This window comes from Parasteatoda tepidariorum, chromosome 6, assembly GCF_982258835.1.
Source record: "Parasteatoda tepidariorum strain Cologne lab strain chromosome 6, Ptep-v5.0, whole genome shotgun sequence".
NCBI lineage: Eukaryota > Metazoa > Arthropoda > Arachnida > Araneae > Theridiidae > Parasteatoda > Parasteatoda tepidariorum.
In genome coordinates, this window is record NC_141760.1 from 13,476,898 (window position 1) to 13,499,915 (window position 23,018).

The 23,018-nt window shown below is 27.9% G+C and overlaps 1 protein-coding gene across 2 annotated transcripts in view; it reads right to left on the reverse strand.

The window, feature by feature from the left end:
* Positions 1–2,602: 2,602 nt before the first annotated feature.
* LOC107437740 (uncharacterized) overlaps positions 2,603–23,018 on the reverse strand; it is a 58,861-nt gene continuing 38,445 nt past the window's right edge. For both annotated transcript variants that reach the window (XM_016049837.5, XM_087165440.1), the window contains 12 exons: positions 21,821–21,892; positions 20,906–21,049; positions 17,959–18,183; positions 15,768–15,916; positions 15,546–15,682; positions 14,259–14,439; positions 12,732–13,016; positions 11,325–11,600; positions 10,117–10,383; positions 9,446–9,556; positions 8,214–8,642; positions 2,603–4,959 (listed from right to left, as the gene is read on the reverse strand). In XM_016049837.5, coding sequence (XP_015905323.1) covers positions 4,799–4,959; positions 8,214–8,642; positions 9,446–9,556; positions 10,117–10,383; positions 11,325–11,600; positions 12,732–13,016; positions 14,259–14,439; positions 15,546–15,682; positions 15,768–15,916; positions 17,959–18,183; positions 20,906–21,049; positions 21,821–21,892 — 2,437 coding nt within the window. In that variant the 3' untranslated portion in view covers positions 2,603–4,798. The remainder of the gene's footprint in view (positions 4,960–8,213; positions 8,643–9,445; positions 9,557–10,116; positions 10,384–11,324; positions 11,601–12,731; positions 13,017–14,258; positions 14,440–15,545; positions 15,683–15,767; positions 15,917–17,958; positions 18,184–20,905; positions 21,050–21,820; positions 21,893–23,018) is intronic.

Here is a 23,018-nt window from a genome sequence, read left to right on the forward strand (position 1 = left end):
TTAAAAAAGTACTTAAATAATACAACTCTTCAAAGAATACAGTTTGTACAATAGTATGCAACTAAAAAATAATTGCCTTTAACATCTATAAAAAAAAAATAATTACACCACATCTTTAAAAAATCTCTGCAGGACTATATAAAGCACAATTGGCACAAGAAAATAAAAATCTCTCTAAGACAATAAATAAAGGAATTATTTATTGATGACATTTTAAATCTTAATTGGAAGGCATGGGCATTTAAAGGTAAAAAAAGTAATTTAGCTGAATTTTAAAAAAAAATTATAATAATAATCTAGCAAACATTTTTAAGGGCTGGGGAACTCAATAAAAAGAATACCTGTATTCATTCAAGTTGTAGAAATTCAAATGTAATTTATAATTAGCAATAAATGTATATTTAAAAAAATTAACAAAACAAGGATGAACATTTAATTTATAATTAGCAATAAATGTATATTTAAAAAAATTAACAAAACAAGGATGAAATTTTTTTTTTTTTTTTTTTACATTCTCTTGATGTTCAGTTTTTCATTTTTTGATTATTAAAGGGGGGGGGTTAACATGTTTTATTTTTATAATGAAAATTGTCAAAGTTATGTTTCAAATCAGAAAAAAACCTTTATATTTTTTCTTTGCACTGTGTGTAATTCTACTTTTATAATAATGCTTTCAATAAAATTACTTTTATCTGAGTTATTAATTAGTGAATACTTTTCAATTTTAATATGTCACATTTTCCCTGCATATATTGAAAAAGCTAAAGGGTAAATAGTGTTGACTAACCAGGACAAAATAGGTTTAAAGGAGAAAAAAAAAAAAAAAAAAAAAAACACAATCTAAGCTGCCTTTAAAATGCAAAAAAAAAAAAAAAAGGTAACTATGGGAAATATAAAAATTCTCTCAGAAAATGCCACCTGAATAATAACAAAAATTTTCAACAAGAAAAATTAACAATAACAAAAAATTATAAACTCCTTAAAAGAAAAATTGTTCAAGATTTTGATTTTATTGCAATAATTAGCTACGTGTGGCAACTTTAAATAAAAATCTGTGCTTTTAAATAACAGAACATAAAAAATATTTTTTTAAAAATAATTTTTTTTTTCTTTCTGTATCCATATTATTTCAAAATCTAGATTTTTTTTAAAAAAAACAAGAACATAACTTTAGATTGCTAAACAACAATTTAACACTTTAAAAAACAAAATATTAAATAGCATAAGTAATTTAAAACATTGATTTTTTTAAAAATTTAATTGAGCTTACGCTCAGTTTAACATTTAATTGAGCTTAAGCTAAGTTTTTCAATTAGAAAAAAAAATAAAAAAAAAGTAAATAGAATTAAAACCAAATTTTGAAGAACATTTTCTAATTTAAAACATAATAAATGATCATTGCATTTTACACTATCCCTTACAAGTAATTAACAATAAAAAATTATTGTTAAGTATAAATTTAAAAATTAGGCTATAACATTGTTAATTAAATAATGTTTAAATAGCCTAATTAGGTTATTTCAATACTAATATAACTTCATTTCAAATAAGGCTATTTTAACACTATTAATAACATAATTTACTGTGCAATTTAAAAAATATATATGAGTAATTTCTTGAAATTATCAAAATCCATAGTTTCAAAAGATGAATCAACTACAATGAATTAAAAAAAAAAAAAAAAAAATCTAAATGGGGCAAAATAAATTTTATTAAAATGAATTATGAAAAAAAATGCAATTGTATAGGGCAATGCTTAATTTGCATTTTTGAAAATTCAAATCTGTAATCAAATATTTAAAACATAATTCCACAAAAACTAGAAAAAGACCAATTATTTTTAATAAGATAATTAAATTAACAAAGTAAAAATTAAATATGGTATTGTGTGTAAAATTTTACTTTGGAAAAATTGTCTGTCATCAAACATTTGATTCTAGGTTATTAATATATTCCACAAAGAGGCCATTCAAATATACTATTGACTTCCCTTTGTCAGCAAAAATAAGCCTCCTGTGCTTGCCCCCCTTCAAATTTTGTTTTAACTCAACTCCCCACTTAGGGGCTTACATAACATTTGACAGCCCCCCCCCCCTGAAAAAAAAAAGAAAATGTTCTATAGTGCATTTCAGATTATTGAAAATTTAACAATAAACAAATAACAAAAATCATGTGATTTCAGGAAATAAATATGCAATAACAAAACTATTTTATAATTAGCAAAATAAGATTGATTGTTTTGTAATTTAGCAGTAAAAAAGATAAGCACTTAATTAACAATTAAAACAAATTATGGGAACATATTGGCACATAAAAATATAACACTAAAATAATTTATGCATCTTTGTATATAGGCTCTCCATTGCAATATAGAATTTCTCTAACAGTTTCTGTACATATATACAAATATGTAGCCACAAGCTCACAATAAGCACAGTTCAGATTCTTAAATAAAATACAGCTCACTGCTATAGGTACGCATACAATTTATATAACTCTAGTTTCATATATCTACACACATATATTTTCTAATTACTACCATTGCTTAAGAAATAGCACCAACTATACAAAAACGAATCGACAGATTTGGACGCAATAAATCTTTTGTTAGCTCTCCTTCTTTGTAAATTAAACAAAACATTTCCACAGCTGCAGTCAAATAAACCAACAGGGATACTAATCATTTGATTGTACACTGGGGCAGTTAACACATTGGCTTAGCGAAGCGTATATATACGCCCACGGCAAGCAAGGGTGAAACAAAATATAACATTTGATCATTTTGAAGTGCTCTCATTTTAGATATTAAATTATACAACAATATGATTGTGGGACTGACAAAATAACAATAATAATTTTTTTAACATACATAAAATTTAAGGAATTCAATTTTTGTGAAGGAACTTTTCTTGATGGTGTTAAGAACATGTATCTAAGAATTTCAATAAGATTTGTATGCAATTATGGCATGAATCAACAATTAGCATCCCTGACTGAATACAATAAATATGATCACAATCACACACTATGACAAGATATTATCATAACACAACAAAGTAAATTAACTTTATGCGTGAAACACTTAATTTACACTTAACAAGTAGTTAGCGAAGCATCTCTAAATGGCACATAACAGGCATATGGCATTTTATAGAAAATAAATGGCACCTAATAAGCCACTAATTTATTATAAAAAAAGAAGCTTGGAATGATACTATTTCCTGAATTATAGGCCTTTAAAATTAAAATAGTACTTCTAAATTAATATTTTTTTATCTATATCTAAATAATAACAAAATAATAACTTTCTAAATAATAACAAAATACAATTTCTTTACATAACTATTGATGAAGAAATAAATTTTAACAGGGTTTCTGAGGAAAACCATTTTATAAAAATTTTAAAGCTACATATACTATAAGAAAGCTAATCTATCTACTGTAACATTTTTTCAAAGTCACAATGAAATTTCTCAGTAATTAAAGATTCCGAGAAACTACCTAGAGATATTGAAATGAAATTAAAATAAATTAGTATTCAATAAGTTATATTTTTTGATATTTATCCATTAAATTAAGAGCAACAAATAGAATTTATTCAAAATTCAGTAAGATGGATTTAATTTAGGTTTCAAAACAAAAAAATTTAAAAAGGGTTTGTTTCTAAAATATTTATAGGGATTTTTCACAAATAAAGAAAAATTTGTGAGCAAATAAGTGACCTAAAAAAAAAATTTTTTTTTAAAATTGGCTAAACTTTTCCATATTAAACTTAATTTTGAATATATCTTACATATATTATCAACAAAACAAAAAAAAAAGCATTAATAAATTTTATTTTGATATACGTTGTAAGCTAATTATAAAATCCAGTTAATTGAAAACTGTCACCATCACTCAGCAATGTTCCAGGCTAATCGGAAAAATCTTCAATCAGTCCAATACTTTTTAGAATTAAATGCAGATGCTTTTGCACCAATATGAAAAGATATCATTTACTACTCAATCAGCCAGATTTATTCTAGGCCATTTAAAATACGCCCAAATGCTTTAAGGGTTATTAGAAAAATATAATATTTATAGCTGAATTAGCCTGATTTTAGGCCAATTGCAATAAGCCAAAATGCTTTTAGGCTTGTTAGGAAATATATTCAATTAACCTATTTATCTAACAACTTAATTATTTATTAAGCCTCGTTCAATCGATTAGATTCAATCTACACTTATCTATTGATCTAAAGACAAAATGCTGGAAACTTTTCCATTTAGCTAGGCACATTCCACAATGAAAGCAACATTTGCAAAGATCAGGATTTTTTAATTATCTTATGACTAACAAATCCAAAAGTTATTCTCAAACCTAAAATATTTTGGAATAATCCAAAATTTTCAAGAAGTCATTTAAGGTTTCTGAAGAACACATTTTCAGTGTGTATCAAATTTAAAATCTTGCACAATTTAAAATGCAAGATAAGAATTTAAGAAAGCATCATAAAGGGAGGGGGAAGGGAACAACTCAGAAGAGTGAGGTAGTAAAATCATCAACTTTTAATTACATATCAAAAGCTTTAAAACTTTTTATTTTAAAAATTAAAAAACAAAAATCCTCAATTTGGTGAGGTAGTAAATGTATACCCTACATTTTTCATTCTTAAAACTCATATAATATTATCTACACTCTATTTTAGCTGCTAGAACGTATATACAACACTGAACTGTGCTTAAATGAAAAATGAATAAAAATGACTATGATGATTTTACTTTTCACAAATGTACAAAATCATTTTCACGCCAGGTGCTATGCGTCTGGAGGTCCTGCAATGCAGACGCAGCTGTTCCTTTCGTTGGGGATGACCACAATGTGAGAGGGAAGAGCGGTAATGGAACGACACCTGTTGGGCAGCTCTTGAGAAGTTTCGTCCCCAGCAATCGAGAAACTACCACTATCATTAGGAATATCTGGAAAAAAAGTACATAAAATATTCTTTACTTCATATTTTATAAAAGCAGTTCAAGATGTAATATTTCAACAATTTAGTCCTCTGACATGGCTGCCACTCCAGAAACATTTCAAGACTGAACTTGTTTTTTGACCAATTAACATTTTGAAGAATTTTTCAGAAATTTATAGCTCTCTTTCCATGAGAATGGTCCAAATATTATTTAAAAAATAGATTATTCTTCATTTCATTAATTTTTACTGCATTTAAAAAAAATAAAAAAAGTTTTGTTTAATTTTTTTACACTACTTGCCAAAATACACTACTAATTTTATCTTGGAGCCATACATATTTCTTATTTAACTCTTCATCATCATTAACGCTTTGTCATAACATTAATTTGTCATTAAATTTGATATTTCAAGAAATATTCTTAATTTAATTTTGCCCACTATCACAAAATGTTGGGAGAAAAAATACAAACTTTAAGCAGATTTAGATTCAAGAGTATTTTGTTTAGACAAGCAGATGCTGAAAATCAATTGCATTCTTTTATTATGGTCAGGGGTCTGTCCAGACATTTTGTGAAAGGTCCGTTTTTTGTGAAATTGTGAAAAAATTACTCACATTCTTTCAACCAGGGTCCGCTTTTATGAATTTGTGCAAATAGGGTCCGTTATTGCACAAAAAAAAACTTTTTCGATGAGTTTTTAAATTGTAAAGACATACAAGATTATGCTCAACACTGAAAAATTATAATTAAAAAAAATTAAATTTTAAAAAATAAAGAACAATTGCTGCTTTTAAATTAGAGATGCAACATACAAACATTTGGTATTTAACCTATACTGCTGAACGCAGAATATTAATTTCGGACGAATAATGGAAGAATCGTCTGCCGAAGACAAACTTAATTCGTTTACATCCATCTTTCTTCTTTTCTGCCCTGGAACGGGTTTATTCGATTAACAAAATAATAATGAAGATAAACAAAATTTGTGAAGGGTCCGTTTTTAAGTTAAAATATTTTGTGAAGGGTCCGTTTTTAAGTTAAAATATTTTGTGAAGGGTCCGTTTTTATGTTAAAATATTTTGTGAAGGGTCCGTTTTTATGAAAAGATATTTTGTGAAGGGTCCGTTAACAGACCCAAATTTCTTCTAAACAGACCCCTGATGGTGCAACATCGTTACTTAATCCTTTTGCAATAATTATGAAAAACAATGTTTTCATAAATAGCTATAATTTCTTTATTTTAACATAATATAATTATTACATTTTTAAAGAAAAAGTTAATGAAAACATTATTTGAAAAACAAATTGAAATTAAATATCTAATAAAGGACAGAAAATCATTCCACGGCTTTTTTTCTCAAGACTGACTTCAGTTCTCAGGACTGAAAAGTGGCACATATGTCTGAGTCCTTTTTACGAAAGTAGGTTCCTATTTAAAATATGAATTCTCCACATCTTTGTCTATCTACTAATATTCACATTTAAAATATCAATTTATCGATTGATAGACAAAACAAAGAATTTCAAAACAAGAAAAAGAGTTATATTTGAACATTCGAGGCTTTTAATTTGGACTGATCAAACAACCGCATCAAGGAATAACAGCAATATTGATTTTTTTTTTAATTAACTGAAGAAAAATGAAATGTAATGAATTTTTTAAGAGAAAACCATTGATTTAAAAATTTACAAAGCAATTTAATGAAATTGTTTAATTCCTACTTGTGTTGTGCCCCGTAGCGACACAGCAACATTGTCGCAGAACGTAACAGAGTTCTTGTAGGAAGATTTTGTTTTTCTGTTCTGCAGAAATATTGGGGAAGATTTCATCTTTTCTTCAGATTTATACTCAAAGGATGCCTTTCTCGTGCAAAAGTGCTTGGATAAAAATGCTTGTGTTTTTTTATTATTTTTTATTCTCATTTAAAAATAATGCAAAATAAAGAGTAATGAAGTAAAAAAATTCAGTTTTCTCTTCTGCAGAAATGTTTGTTCTATTTTTATGCAGTTATTACTATACTATTGATTTCCATAGTTTCTAAAATCCTATATTTTTAATACTACATTATTTAATACAATCTCGAAATGAAAACACGCATTTAGTAACCCCTCTTTGAAGAGTCCTATTCGCATGATTTAGCAATCCTATCTTCTTTTTGGTAGTTACTGCTACACTTTCAATTTTTTAAAACTATTTTTTTTAATGTGATGATATACAAAATGCGAAAAAGGAAATAATTATTGATATTGATTATTACTATGAGAATACCTGTTATAATTAGAATTTTAAAAAAATATTACATATTCAATTAAGAAAATTATTTTATCAGAAGTCATTATTATTATTCCTTTATGTTGAAGCTTTTGTTACTTTAAATAAGTAACATGTATATTTGTCATAATTAAAAGTGTCTCGCAGAAAGATATTAATACTAGATAGGTATGTCGCAAAAAGCAGCCTGAAAAAATTCTGCCACAGGGATGCTATGTACATTACATACTTGTAAATAAACAGTCATTTATAGATTGAGAAATTACTTAAACTAACCCTGAATTTCAACAATAAGAGAAATATTACAATAATACTGAATAGAACTACAGGGGTCTGTCCAGACGTTTTGTGAAAGGTCCTGTTTCTGTAAAATTGTGAAAAAATTACGCGTAATAAACGTTAAGTCACAATCTTTCAATGTGAATTTGTGCAAATAGGGTCCTGTTATTGCAAAAAACTTTTATAAGGAGTTTTTAAATTGTAAGTAGTTACAAGATTATGCTCAACACTGTAAAATTATAACTAAAAAAATTTAAATTTTTAAAAATAAACAGCAATTGCTGCTACTAAATTAGAGATGAAACATACAAATATTTGGTATTTAGTCCATACTGCTGAACGCAGAATATTCATTTCGGACGAATAAAGGAAGAAGCGTTTGCCGAAGACAAAACTTAGTTCGCTTACATCTTTCTTTCTCCGGTTTATTTGATTAACAAAACAATAATGAAGATAAACAAATTTGTGAAGGGTCCAATTATAAGATAAATTATTTTGTGAAGGGTCCATTTTTAAGTTAAAATATTTTGTGAAGGGTCCGTTTTTAAGTTAAAATATTTTGTGAAGGGTCCGTTTTTAAGTTAAAATATTTTGTGAAGGGTCCGTTTCTATGAAAAGATATTTTGTGAAGCGCCCATTAACAGACCTAAATTTTTTCTAAGCAGACCACTAAACTAACTAAATTAAAAATTTAAATATTGCTATTAACCTTTTGGTAGCCTCAGGAATCTGGGTGAGTCACTGCTCCAGTTGCTGACCGATGCTAATGTTGCACTCCGCGGAAAAGTGGAAAACCCAGAATCTCTCTCGGTCGTATCGCTGTCGGTCCGAAGCAAAGACTCGAGGGGAGGATTACATTGTATGTGAGAGTTCTCTCCTCCTAGCTGCTCTGCGGAGTACGATCGTTGAACAGTGTCCAAAGGCCACCTTTGCGGCCGACAGTGGGTCAAGCTATAATGACCATTAGAATTTTCCCCAAGTGCAGGAAATTGTTTCTCAGAATTTTTGAGATTAGTTCTAAAAGTGTGCAACAAGGGTACTTGTTCTCTGCAGTGAACACCAGAAACACATGGATCTTGAACAACTTGAATGTCTTCACCATTCTCCTGCGATTCAAGGAAGTGGCTTCGAATTGGAACTAAAAAATAAAAAGCAAACTTATTATAAGAGTAAAATGATGCTGTTTTAAGTTAAATTTAAAAATAAAAACAGAAAAATAAAAAGCTATCAATATTGTTGTATCAATAAATATCTCCAAATGATGTTTCAGGTTAAATATCATAATTCAGAAAATCCAATAATTTCAGAAAATTTTCACTTAATTTCAGACTTCAGATGAGAATTTTCTGACAATTTTCTGGTTTTTAGAACAATTATCGAATTTTCCTCCTAGGTCTATCTTGATCTGTGGAAAAGTCAAACTAAATAATTTCTTTAAATTAGATTTAAAAAAGGTTCTCACTTAATTTCAGATTTTAAAGAAAAAAAATTGTATTACAGGAAAATGTCAATGTAAATCCAAATAATATTTTATTTATATCACCAGATGTAATTTTTCATTGAAATTTTTTTCTTTCTTCAAATATCAGATTTTGTGAGCAAAAAAATATCATTTAATGAGGATGAAAACATAGAAAGTTTCACTAAAATGTGAAATTTTTATAACAAATAATTGTAATAGATGTTAGAATTATTTTAATTAAATCTCCATGACTGATTACTGTTACTGACAATTCTAAAACAGGGATGATGTGGGAATTTTCCAGGTTTTTGTGGAAAAAAATAATAAATAAATAAAAAGAACCTTAATCGGACTATTCTCTGCTTCTAAGAGTCAAAATAAAATTCCTTGACAATTCCAGGTTTTCCCTCTACTCCCTGACCATTGGGAGTCTTTAAAACTTAACTTTTTAAAACTGAATTAATAAAATGGTCCTTTACCTCTTCCATAAGTAGAGGGCATTTCAATTAGAAGATCATGATCATCTTCTACCAACATATCATCACTGCTTTGTTGACCACTGTCTCCTGTGCCACTGTCTTTTGAATGACCTAAAAGAATAAATTTTCATTTTAACATTCACTTACTACTTTAAGATTAACTAACAGCTCACTGACTATTTTAAAAATTAACCAATTAGTTGTCATACTCGCATTTTAGAGACAGTTTTCAAATAGAATTCAGAATTATTTCTTCTACAATAAATATTCTTGTTACATAATTTTTTCAAAAGCAACACAAATCAAGCTTCATTTAAAAATATTTTATATCTACTGGAATATAAAATGCTTTTATTATGTTAATTAAAACAATTTTGAATAGAGTTAGATATTAAATTCATTTTGGATAATTAAAATACATTCTTTAATTAGTTTAAGAGTTTTGATTTAAAAGAATAGTGAAAATTTTTAGATAATTAAACTGCAAAACTCCAAACAGATTTCTATAAAAGAGGTTTGTTTAATCATTTAGCTACAATACTTTTTCTTTTACAATATTGAGTGATTTTTTTTTTTTTTTTTGAAACACACAAAAGCTATGAGAATTTTTTATTACAACAGCAACAATGAATTTAAATAAGAATTGCATTGAGTAAGGATGGTAATTGTACCAGATTGAGAATCAAGAAAGAGGTTCCTGCCAGAAGGACGCCTGAATTCCTTAGGACATATCCCCGAGCAAGAGCTGTATGGAGCCAAATCAGAAGAGTGAACAGAAGAAGTGGCTCCCCCTTGTGGGTACTCCTCAGACCGCTTTCTTGTGTGATATATGATGACAACCCAGATTATAGATGTACCAACAATACAGATCACAACTGCAATGACTATGACGCCAGTAGTGGTATGACTTTCCTCCACTGCATATCCATTCTGAGAGACTAGAATAGAAAAAGTTTGTTTCAAATAATACAATTTAAACAAGGCATTACAAGAGGGGTTTCCTTTATGGTGCTCTAAGTATTTAACATTTATTAATCTTGCAGGAATTGAATTCTCCATTAACTTGAAAGTGTGGTTCACAATAGTGATTTCAAACCACAGACTTAGAAGTTGGGCAGTTCCAAGAGCAGGGTACATCGACCAGAAGTCTATTGTACCCAAACCCTAAATCATGATTAGCAAGAAAGCCCTAAAGCTAAAATAAAATTCAGCAAACACCTTACAGGAACATCTTGCAGTTCCCAGGTCCTAATGCAATGCTGCCCTAAATGCTCAAATCTTCAAGCAGAATAAACCTCACAATCACAAAGTATATGTTGTGATGTCTCTTCTTCATTATGACAACATCGACAAAGAGAATTAGATTAGATTAGTATAGGTGTCTCCTGAGGATGCAGTGTCCAGTGAGAAGACCAATGATCTTCCTCATACTGTTCCTATTAAGCTTTAGAAGCTCTTTTTGATGTACACTAGGACAGTCACGATTCAGCTCCTTAGCTTGTCTCTGATTGCTCATGGGCAATTTTGTATAGAGCTTGCATAACATTAATCTTCACACATCACTAAATTATATTCTATTCAGATTTTGTTGAAAAAATTTATTTAATAGTTGACTTTTCTAATCTAGGTTATTAACTGCATTTTGTAATTTGCAGAATAATATCAAAAAACATAGCTATAAAAAGAATAATAAGGTAGAACACACAGGTAACAAAACACAGTTTTTTGTTGTTATTTTAACACAAATTGCAATGTAGTGTCTTTTATAGAATCAAGTAAAAACAAAGTTGTAAAATTTGAAATAGTTTTTCACAAATTTTACATCCTTAAAAATTTTGATATTTTACTTTATAATACTTGAAAGTAGAAAGACACTCACCTTGCATAACTTTCAATTGACTAGAACCTCTTTCCGTCCCCAGAGTATTGGACATTTCACAGGTGTAGGTGCCAGCATCAGATGCCTGCGTCTGAACGATGATCAGAAGTTGGTCACCAGCAGTAAAGAAGTGTCTTTCAGTGGCATAAAGAGAGCCACCGTCTTTCGTCCACTTCAGTTTCGGCCTAGGGCTGCCTGATGCCAGGCATTCCAGGACGGTGGTCTCGCCGGCCCTCGTCTCTTTGTCTTCCATTTTTTTCACAAAGGAAGGAGTTTCTATAAAAGAAAGGAATTTCAATACACACCCAAATATAAGCAGGGTTCTCGTTCAATTTCAATTTCTAGGTGTTACAGGAAAATTTTGGTGAAAATCCAGGCAATATTTTATCTACATGCAATTTTTCATCGAAATACTCTTTATTATATTTTATTTGTAATGTCAAATATTAGATTTAGTGAGCAAAAGAATATCATTGAAAAAGGATGGAAACATGGAAAATTTCACTAAAAATTGGAAAATTCGATTAGATTTTAATCGAATCTGAATCGTTGCTGATAATTCTAAGACTAGTTATTTTCCAAATATGATGTAGAAATTTTCTAGGTTTTTGTTTCTTTGGGGGGGGGGGGATTTCCTAACTTTTCCCTACTTTTTAGAGCCAAAATTAAATTTTCTGACAGTTTAAAATTTTCCCTGTTCTCTTTGCCCCGTGGGAGCTCTGGAACAATAAAAGCAAGTTCTTATCTAAATAAAGAGAAACAAAACTTTTCGATGTAATAAAAATGATTTTCAGTAACAACTAATAACTATTCTGTTGGACATCAAGAATAGAATGTTTTATGACTGTTCTTCAAAGCTATCTGACCAGGTAAAAGAAAGCCGCAATTTTAATATTCAATTTTTATTTACATAATATTCTATTAATTAATTGTATGAATAAATATAAATTGATCAATTATTTATTTACAAACAAAAAATTATCATTTAATATCAATAAGAATGTGTACACGATGTTTATAAAAGTAGAATATTTTCTTAGAATACTGAACTTGGAAAACTTAGTTCGTTTCGAACTGTCTTTCTTTTTCTTCCCAGGAAGGGTTTATTCGATTAACAAAACAATAATGAAGATAAACAAATTTGTGAAGGGTCCGATTAAAAGATAAATTATTTTGTGAAGGATCCGTTAACAGACCCAAATTTCTTCTAAACAGACCCCTGCTTTAAGTTACTGGTTTCTTTGGACCAATAACTAAAGAAATAGGACAGGTCTTTCGGACCAGTGATTTAAGGTGGGTTGCCTTAAACAACAGTTTGATGAGTTAAGAATTTGTTTTAAGGATTTTAAGAACTCGTAAGAACAATGATAATGATATTACTACTACAAACTGCAATGTAAACATTACCTAATACAGTAAGGGTGACGTTTGCAACAATGGTGCCAGCAATATTAGAAGCGGCACAACTGTAAACACCAGTGTCACTGGGCTTCACACCAACAATGAAGAATACATCATCCGTTGGCATGACATGCATGCGGCGTTCTTTAGCTGCTGGAAATTCCTCACCGCCACCATCTTTCCGCCAAACAATTTCAGGGCGAGGTTGTCCCTTTGCTCCACACTCGAGCCTAGCTGTACTGCCAGTTTTGATGGCTAAATCGGAAGGGGTCTTGGTAAAAACTGGAAAGACTGTAAATGAAACATTTAACATTAATATTCTTAGAAATACCATCATTTTTTCATGCTTTGCATTAACAAAATTTATAATAAAACTAAGCCATGTTCATTTAACAAATTCAATTCATGCAAGCTAAATTACATCAATTACTATATAGAAAACCTAGAAAAGACATACAACATGAAACCCCTAATGAGTGATCATGTCTTATTAGTAAGTACAATGATAGGTTAAGTGAATTAACAAATAACACATTTAGTCGTTAGAAAGTAAAAACACAAAAATTTTAAAAAAACATTTATATATTGTCATTAAATTGCATGTAAAAAATGTGTTGCTATACAAGTAGGCCAGAAATATTAGTAGCTGACTCTTATAAAAACAAATGAATTAAAATATGATAAAATTAAGTAACAAAACTTAAGCCTATGATTTATTTTTGTTAAAAACAATAAAAACTTATCAGAACACTAAAATTTGATTGTTAATCTCCAGTTATTGCTAATGTTAAGTCAGTTATTCTAGTAATTAACAAATTTTTTGCAAAATCTAATGATATAAAACAAAAAAATTTTACAATTGTAAAAACTCAAATGTTCAAGCGCATTATTTTGAGGAAAACGTTAGAAACATAAAATCTTTGTCTCTCATCCATTAAAACTGACAAGACTTAACTGATTGAAATTGTTAAAAACCATACAAGTTGGCATGCATATATATTCAGGGGTGATTGTGAGCCCAAGTCAAAATTCCGGAAAATTTCTTGAGTAAGAAAAAAAAAAATTTTAAATCGAAGAATTAGAAAAAAAATTTAAACAAGGTTTTTTCCTTTTTCTCAATACTTCTTAGTTTACTTATAAATTTTACACATATCTATACCATTTACACATACCAATGATGACTTGGAGAAGTAATTGAAATTTACAAATATGTCTTTCTTTGTTGAGTTTATGATTATAATAACTATTTACTGATAAAAAAAAAATGAATATTAATCTTGAATATAAGCTTATAAAGTATCTGTCTCTCCCTTACAAACAAATAAAATAAACTGAGTTTTTAAGTTCCACCTTTGAAAATTTGATTTCCGGAAACCTTTGTGATCAATGATTTTTTTAAACGTCCTAACCTTCGATCTCCGGAAACTTCCGGATCACGGTTTGCTCACGGAAACTTCCGGTCCAGATTTTTTCCGGAGCACAATCAGCCCTGTATATTTTAAAAGATTAGGAGGTAGTAATAAATGTACTTACTATGCACTGTTATCCTTGCTTTGCTTGAATACACAGAACCAAATTTATTAGTGATAACACACTGATAACGCCCTTCATCCTCATCCTGTATATTTTTGATGTTCAAAATGCTGGTGAAAGTAGTGTAATTACCTTGAACAATATCGAAGTTTCTAGTGGGATGACGAATAGAGTTGAGTAGCTACAGAAGGGAAAAACACTTCTTACATACGTACAAAATATATCTTAAAAATAAGTTACAGAAATACATATTATCAACTAATAATGGTTTGAAACCACTGTAATAAATAAAGAGAAATTCCAAGTTTTTAAATAAATATAAACATACTATTTTTAAAAAGAAAACATAAAAATCCAACTGACTTGTCAGAAGAAATAAGTCAATGGTAATATATTTGTGAAAGTCAAAAATTGTGATAATGAGTTTTCAAAATGTTTTATAAGTTCAGATCATTACCCTTTTATAATTATATCAATAATTTAACAGGGTGCTTAACCAAGTTATTCAAAAAAAATATAATCACCTTTTAAGCATTTGGCAGGGTTGGAAAGTTTTTGACAATTGACAGTTTTATCTTGTTTTAACCATCATGTCCAAAAATAAAAAACTTTTGGCATTGTTTTTGACAATCGTTTAAAATCATGAAGTTTTGAATCAAATAAAATGAATGGCGTTTTCATACGCTACGGACTGACAATACGCCGAAATAGATTGAGGTTGAATGAATTGTGAAAACATTGAATAGAACAATGTTTTTGCATAACTCGCAGCTAAAATCAACATGGTAAAGGAAAAAACTCATTTTGAAAAAGGGAAAATTAAGCACTTTTTAAAAACACCCAATGAAAAAAGCACCTTTAAGGGCTTTTAAAAAACGGAAGCCGAAAATAAGAACCTTTAAGCACTTTTTAAAAACGATATGCACCCTGTTTAGAATTCTAGATTAAATCTCTGGTCATGTGTTTGGACATAGCAAATGCAGCTTTATATATTCTTAACATAAGCTTTTTAATTATAAAGAATGATAGCAAAAATTTAGATACACATAAAATTTTTGGTGAAATTTTAAAATACTATATATATATATAATTTTTTTTATTGTGAAACAATTCATATTTTATGCTCTTTCTTAACAAGCATAGACAGATTTTAAACAAATGTCTAGGCAAGGCATTGCTTATTTTAATTTATTTATTAATTGTTTCAATTGCAAAATTTTAGAAAACAGAGATAGTTTTTAAAATTAACTTAAAAGCCAAATAAAATTAAGAAATTGGGTAAATTACCTTTCCATCTTTTCTCCAGTGAACTTTGCAAGCAGAGTTACTGGTGCTTCTAGCCTGACACTCCAAAGTGACATTCTCGCCTTTCAGCGTCTTCTTCTCCACTGGTTCTTTAGTAATGATCGGCTTAGGAGAGCTCTCTAAATATCAACAAACACACATCATTCAATTTCACCTTCATTTTTTTAACTAAAATATGAGAGAACTGAAATGAAAAATACATACCACACAACATTTGAGTTTGGGGTACATCAAATACTGAAATCCCAGCTAGCCTCTCGGGGTAGCCGCACTTCGCTTGTACTCTGTATCCGAACGTCCTGGCCATCCATTTCAGGTGACAATCACACAACAGCGAACTAGTATTCATATGGCTAAAAAATAAATCAAATCTTTTTTAGAAATTTTGATTTTACAAAAAAAAATATAAAAAATAAATAAAATACTAGAGTATAAACAATTCTCGTAATAGAGTATAAAGTAAATCTAGGAAGCAGTATAGACTCAATGTTCCGAAATGGCACCAATTAAAGACATTAATTTCAGATTACTAAATAATACATGCCTACATTCAATGATAACCTAATCTGTTTTGAACCAGGATTAGAAAAATTACTCCAACAGTCAAAAAACATGGTAAAAAAAATCTTAAACAGATCTAAATTAATTAATTAATAATATTAAATTGCAAGCTATTTCATACATCATTTAATTTTAGATATCATTATTAAATTTGTGAAAACTAAGAAGCAAAATTAGAAAGGAAATAAATTTAATGAATTTCTTCAAAAATTAAAAATAACTGTAGTCCCTCCAATATTTTATAATAGAACTTTATTTTAAAATTATGTAACTAACTGTTAAAATAACACTATAAAATTGAATTAATACTAACTACTAAATGAATAAATCTCTTACTAAAAATTATTACAAATCAAATATTGTTAAGTATGAATGCTCAAACAAACTCTTAAAATAATGATATATAGACTGTAAAATGATGTATTAAATAAAAATAAATAGGAAATACCTATTTTCTTAAAAATAATAATGTAGAAATTAACTTTCCAGAAGTAAATTTAAGATATACTTATACTAATTGCTACGCAATTGTATTTGCCATGTTTAGTTTCTTATATTTCGTTCAGTTTCCCCTCCTCAAATTCCTGGAAGAAATACATTTCTACTGGGAAATGTGTCTACTGTGTTTTAAACTACTATTGTTAGATAATGAAAAATTTTGCAGACTTAGTATTAAAGCAAATGAGTTTCATCTAAACACTGCACATCATTTTGAATTCAAATGTTTTCAAATGATTCAAATGTTTCATACACAAAATTTCAAGAAAACTAATCACCAAAGTATATGGTTTAGCTGTTCAATACAAGTGATAAAATAAATATTTTCTGTCGAATTTAATTTTCTATTTGCTTACATTCAAACAAGCACATGCCGATTATCTAACTGCATATTTCAATGACATATAAAATTCTTATATAATGCATATGTGGCATAATTCTCTTAATTCTGATGGTATCTAATGCACAATAGTGATCTAAAGTGATCAGTGAAAAAAATCAGGACAGTATTTTTCTAGAAAAAAAAAAGGATATTTCTGGAACAGTATATATACATAATAGACTACTTTTGCAAACATCAAACTAAAGAAAATATAACAAAATATACCATTTTTTAATTTCAGAATTATTTTGTATAAAACAGAAAATTCTAACAGTTTGAGAACAATATACAGAGTGTTTTAAAAAGCTCTATTAAAAAATAACCAATATCTTAACAGTTAATATTTATTCATGAAATATTTGACGAAAATTTGTATTGGAGTTCAATAATTTTTTTAAAAAAATTTGGCGTAGGGTTTCAACAATTTTGAAACATACACACAATGAATTTGCTGCTTAACATTTCTATATAAAAGGAATTTAGTGGGTGATCTAATTAAGATAAGGACTAAATATAGTTATGGAAATCTAAAACTCAACCCTGCAGAATTTTTCTGTATTAACTAATAATAATAAATAAGCATATGACCTTTTAATTCATCGGCATAAAACATTGATAATGTAAAATTGATGATTGATTTTTCCCATTTTATTATAAAATTATTTTTATAAATAACTACCAAAATTTTGCGATTTTTGCAAGTATTAATTAAAATAAAAAGTTGGATAGAAAATCAAACTCCAAATTTTTTTAAAACATACATTTATAAAAAAATAGAAGATTCTGAACACACATAAAAATCAGAAATATAAGGTGAAAAAACTAAAAATTAAGACAAATAAGAACAAACAAAAAAATTTGTCAAGAAAATCAGAAATACAAGGACAACTATGATCCTGGATTCTATAAATTTAAAAAAAAAATTACATATTCATAGAAAGTTGCAAAACTTACATTTCCAGAAGATGTGTCATACTTGAAAAAGAATTTTCTTCTATGGTAGTTATTTCATTTTGGGTCAAATTCAGTACTTCCAGCCTTGAAAGATCACTAAATGCTCTTTTAACTATGGCCTTGATTTCGTTATTGGCTAAGCCTAAATATTTTAATCTGACTAGACCAGCAAAGACTTTGCTCGTATCTTCTATTGTCCATGACACTTCATTGTCTTTCAGTTCTCTGAAAATAATAACAAAATTTTAAATAAAATGATCAATCGAAAGTAATAACTCACTGGCAGTTTATTTTAACTGCTTTGAAATGCTCACAATTTTTTTTCATTTACAACTGTAGTCCAGACTAATTTTTCCCACTCTCTAATCAGAAAACTATGGTACAAATGGTAAATTATCTCCTATGAAATCCTAGATAGTCTCTTATCTAATTCCAGATAGACAACAAAAAAAATAATATAATAATAAACACTTATTTTTGGGTACAGGAAATGGAGTGATGCTTTTCCAGCACATAACCATTTGGGAAGATTAAATAAACAAATAATGTAACTTTCCACATGCAGAAATTCTGATACATTTAATTCAAAGTACAAAAAGTAATTGCCTTAAATTTAGCTATATTTTTATACCACTTCAGCTCATCTATGAAGAACTATTAATACTTAAAAAGAGTAAATCTGAAAATGGAAATATGTATTTATCTTTGTCTCCTTTCATAAGCATTTTTACTTAATAAACAAATAGAAAATAGTATACTAGCATTTGTAAGCTTACACATTTTTTTTTTGGCAGCAATAACCATTACCTTGTTACATCACTGTAATAAAATAAAATTTTGAAACAATATTTAACATTTTAACAAAAGCTATTAGGAGTCCTCACTAAATTTTTTAAATAATAATTTCTTGAACTATTATCTTTTAACTATTTTGAAGTAAATACTAGTGATGTTTAAAGTAATTGTGAAATTAATTATAAAAAAAGTTACTAGCATTTTTATTTTCAACACAAAATAATGAGACCAAAATATCTGAGTAATAATATATGCTTAAATGCAAAAATAAAGAACTAACAATCAAATTACTAGCATGCAAATGACTAGGGTGACCTGGGGTGATTCCTGATTTAAAAAAATGCAAACATCTATGTTGTGAAAAAAAAACTATTTAAGATAGAATTTTAATATTTATTGGAAGTTGGAGGTTTTATGAGATGAGTCCTATGCTACCTTCTTTTGTTTGAAAATCTAATTAGAATTTAAAAGACTTTAAATTTTGAGTGATCAGGAATTACCCCGCCTCTTGATCATTTCTGGGGTAATTACTGATCATCAATTTTTATAGTAAAGGGGCAGTTTAAAAATAATAATACAATGGTAATTAACAGATAAGATATCAAGATCAAACAAATAAACCAAAAAGATATGTTTAAGCAGCCAATAAAGCAATTTATTTAAAAGCAAGAATAAAGATTTAACAATTTAAATTTTCCAAATATCTTTGCATGGTGCCATACATTTTAGGCAAGCAGCCAACTTATTCTCATGTTCTGCTGGAATATAAGAAAGAGTTCTCACATAGGTTACTTTTACTGGATTTTTTAACTTCATTAAGTGAGAGTGTAAAGTTAAGTAAGGTATGTCAGCAGCTCTGGCAACAGCTCTCACACGGAAATTTTCATTTTCCATCATTAAAAGAAATTCACTAACTTTGCTTTCTAGAAGCTTAGTATCCTTTGTAGGCTTATAATTGCTCACAATATTTATATTAGGCTAATTTATAAACTTAAAAATTATTCTAACAATGTACACACATAAAATTAAGAAAGAAGCTAGGTAAGACAAACCAGAAATGGTGCAAATCAGAACACATTTGTCTTGCATACAGTTAAAAATAAATTTTCTGATTACAGTTAAAATACATTTTATAGTTGTCCCACTTAATAAATATGAACTGTAATTTAAGAAAAGACAATTAGCTATTTATTAGCTATTTTTTATACTATTTATAAGATGAAATGACAATGATCAAGAATTACCCCAGTGATCAATAATTACCCCATCTGTAGGGGGCAACATTTGATATAGTTTCCTATAATCAATTATAATGTTTACAGTAGATGTGAAACAATTAAACAAAAGCTTACACTATTTTTATATCAAAGAAAAAGAAAGCAACTCAAACTATTTATTACTAAGAGAAGAAGGGGTATATCCCCAGAAATGTGCACATTTTGAAACCCATCTTTGAAATGGAAAATACAGAAAGCAGTTTAAAAGATACTTATTTTGTTAAATTAAACAAAAAACTATTATTAAGTAAATATAGTTATACTTTAGTAAAGTGTACAAGCATTCTTGTCCATGTCTCAAATTTAAAAAAAAAAATTTTTTTAATAAAACTAAGGTGATTATTATTTACCCCGGAAACAGAGTGATCCTATTAAAAAAATGTCACCCTATTAAAAAAATGTACAAGGAACAGAACAATTTGCACACTGAATTAAAAAACTATTTATGATTTATTTTTTTTAAACACTTGAGAGATTTGTTTGATAAATTCGCATTCTGAGGTTCTAAATTAGGTTTATTTGAAATCAAATTAAAATTATAAAAAAATAATAATAAAATTTAACAATAAAGTAGATACAAATACATAGACATAAGATGATACATATATTTAATTAAATACATACATAAAGATGACCAAATACATAGTTGAAAATAATTAGAAATACACACCGATCTAAAATAAGCACTTCATTTTAAAATTTAGTAAAATTATATTTCTTTTATTAAAAACAAGTTTGGATGATAATACAAAAAATGTCAGTTTCTAACTGCAATAATTTTTACAAATTCTTTAAAAAAATTAATTTAATATTTAAGATTTTTAAAATCCTTCTTCCTTTTTTCTTATGAAATAGTGATCTAAGAGGTTACTTACAAAACTTGAAGTGCTCCCAGTGAGCGAAAAGAATCCTCCTCAATATAGGTGATCATATTATCACCTAAAACAAGTCTTTTCAAAGCATACAACTTATCAAAAGCCTTGGTGGAAATTGTTTGCAATTTATTATTTGACATATCCCTAAATAAGAGAAAGAGAAAAAAAAATTATAATATGTTCCAATATGCATTAGGCAATGTTCTCCCTGAGCGGTTTTTGAAGGGTGGCCTGCCCTTTGATCCCTATAAATGCTGTTTGCCCTTTATATAAAAATAAGCCACCATCTTATAAAAACGCAGCCTCTTTACTCTGATCCATTAAGAAAAATTAATTAACTGTTAAAATAATTATACACAAACATTTATTTGTGCTTATAGGTTTAATTCTGATTACTATTACAAATACTTACTTAGTTAGGATTATTCTGCACTGGCTAAATTTATATGTGTTTCTTTTTTACAAGGGGGAACATTATATAATTTATAAATGAACTTAAATTGTTTTTTATATAAATACCTTTTTTTTTAAAAAAAATTCACCTTTAAATGTTTATTTCCTAATAATTTTCAGTATAAATTACAGAAGAAATATTTTAAGTCGCTTATCAAAAAATATGTTTCTTAGTTTATTTTATTTGAAAAAATATGCATGCATAAATATTGTCACTTAGCATTACTTCAATTATTATTTATAAACTACAAATTTTTCGCTTATTTAGATAATGACTGAAACTTACTTTTTGAAATATACACATAAAATAGCATAAAACGGTAACTTAAAAAATTATTGAGGATCAAATTCAGTTTTAACACTTTTTGACAAATTTAAATAGCGTTAAGTGAGAACCCTTTTTAATTCCTAGGGAGAACTCTGCATTAGGACAATTAAAAACTATATTGTAAATTTCCTTACAATTCAACAAGTCTTTTCCCAGAATCCCAGGCATCGTCTTCAATTTCAGATATATTGTTGTTGAAAAGGTACCTAAAAATATTTGAAATAATTGTATTTTAAATTCAATAAATATATAAAATGAAGCAAGATTTCAATTAACACATTTAGGTTTTAGTTACCCTTTTGAGGTTAGTTAAAATCTTAGATACAGATAATTTTTTGACACTTTCAAGTGCCCAATAACTGTTTATAATTTTTTAAATAATGCATGTTTTTGTACTAATAGTAAACCTTGTGATACAAAATGAAAAAAATGGCACTTACAGCTTTACGCTATTTCAATTTACTATTGACCGTTTTTAGTACAGGGCATAAAAAAAAAAATTCAATAAATTCAAATCATCACCAAACACTACAAAATCATGAGCAAAACTGAAAGATATTTACTGGCACAATTAGTAAAGCTAAAATAATTCTGCCGTATTTATTCATTATTAATCATCGCCTTTCAGGTTGATTTCACTTTATGAGATTTAGCAAAACAAGTTTATAGCAGCCGATTACTTCAATACAAAGATTAACTATATTCAGTATCATCTGGTATAATGTTGTTACTCAAAGACAACTCATGACATTTTAAATTAACCACTAATAAGCAATTTTTTCCTGTGCTTATATCATTGAGCGGCCGTAATAAACCTATTTCCACAGCATCTATCTATCTAAAATAAAATAAAAAGTACAGTATTGGTGTAGTTTTTTTAGGGCTTAAATATACTCATAAAGTACTTTGAACCTATATTAGTATATTTAGCACCTATTAAAACTGCACCAATTACCAAATACTGGCAGTGCATATTACCAAAAATAAGTAAGTATCACTTGTGTCAATATAGTATGACAGTTTTTTTGTATCTATCCTGAACAAATTAGTAGCATTTAGTACCACTATTTGATTGGTTTTTAGTACAGTAGCTTATTTTATTTATTTAAATTAGTGACTCTTACAAAACTAATTAAATATCATGGGTGTCAAAAATGGTATGGCATGTTTTGACAATTCTCTTTAGTACAATAGCTTCGTTAATTTTGCTTCACAGTAAAAAGCTTATTATTATTTTAACTTCAATTAGTTCTTATTACCAAAACTAATTGAACAATTCTGGTGTCAAAATTGATATGAAGATTTTTTACTTTTTCCTGAAACGAATTAGAA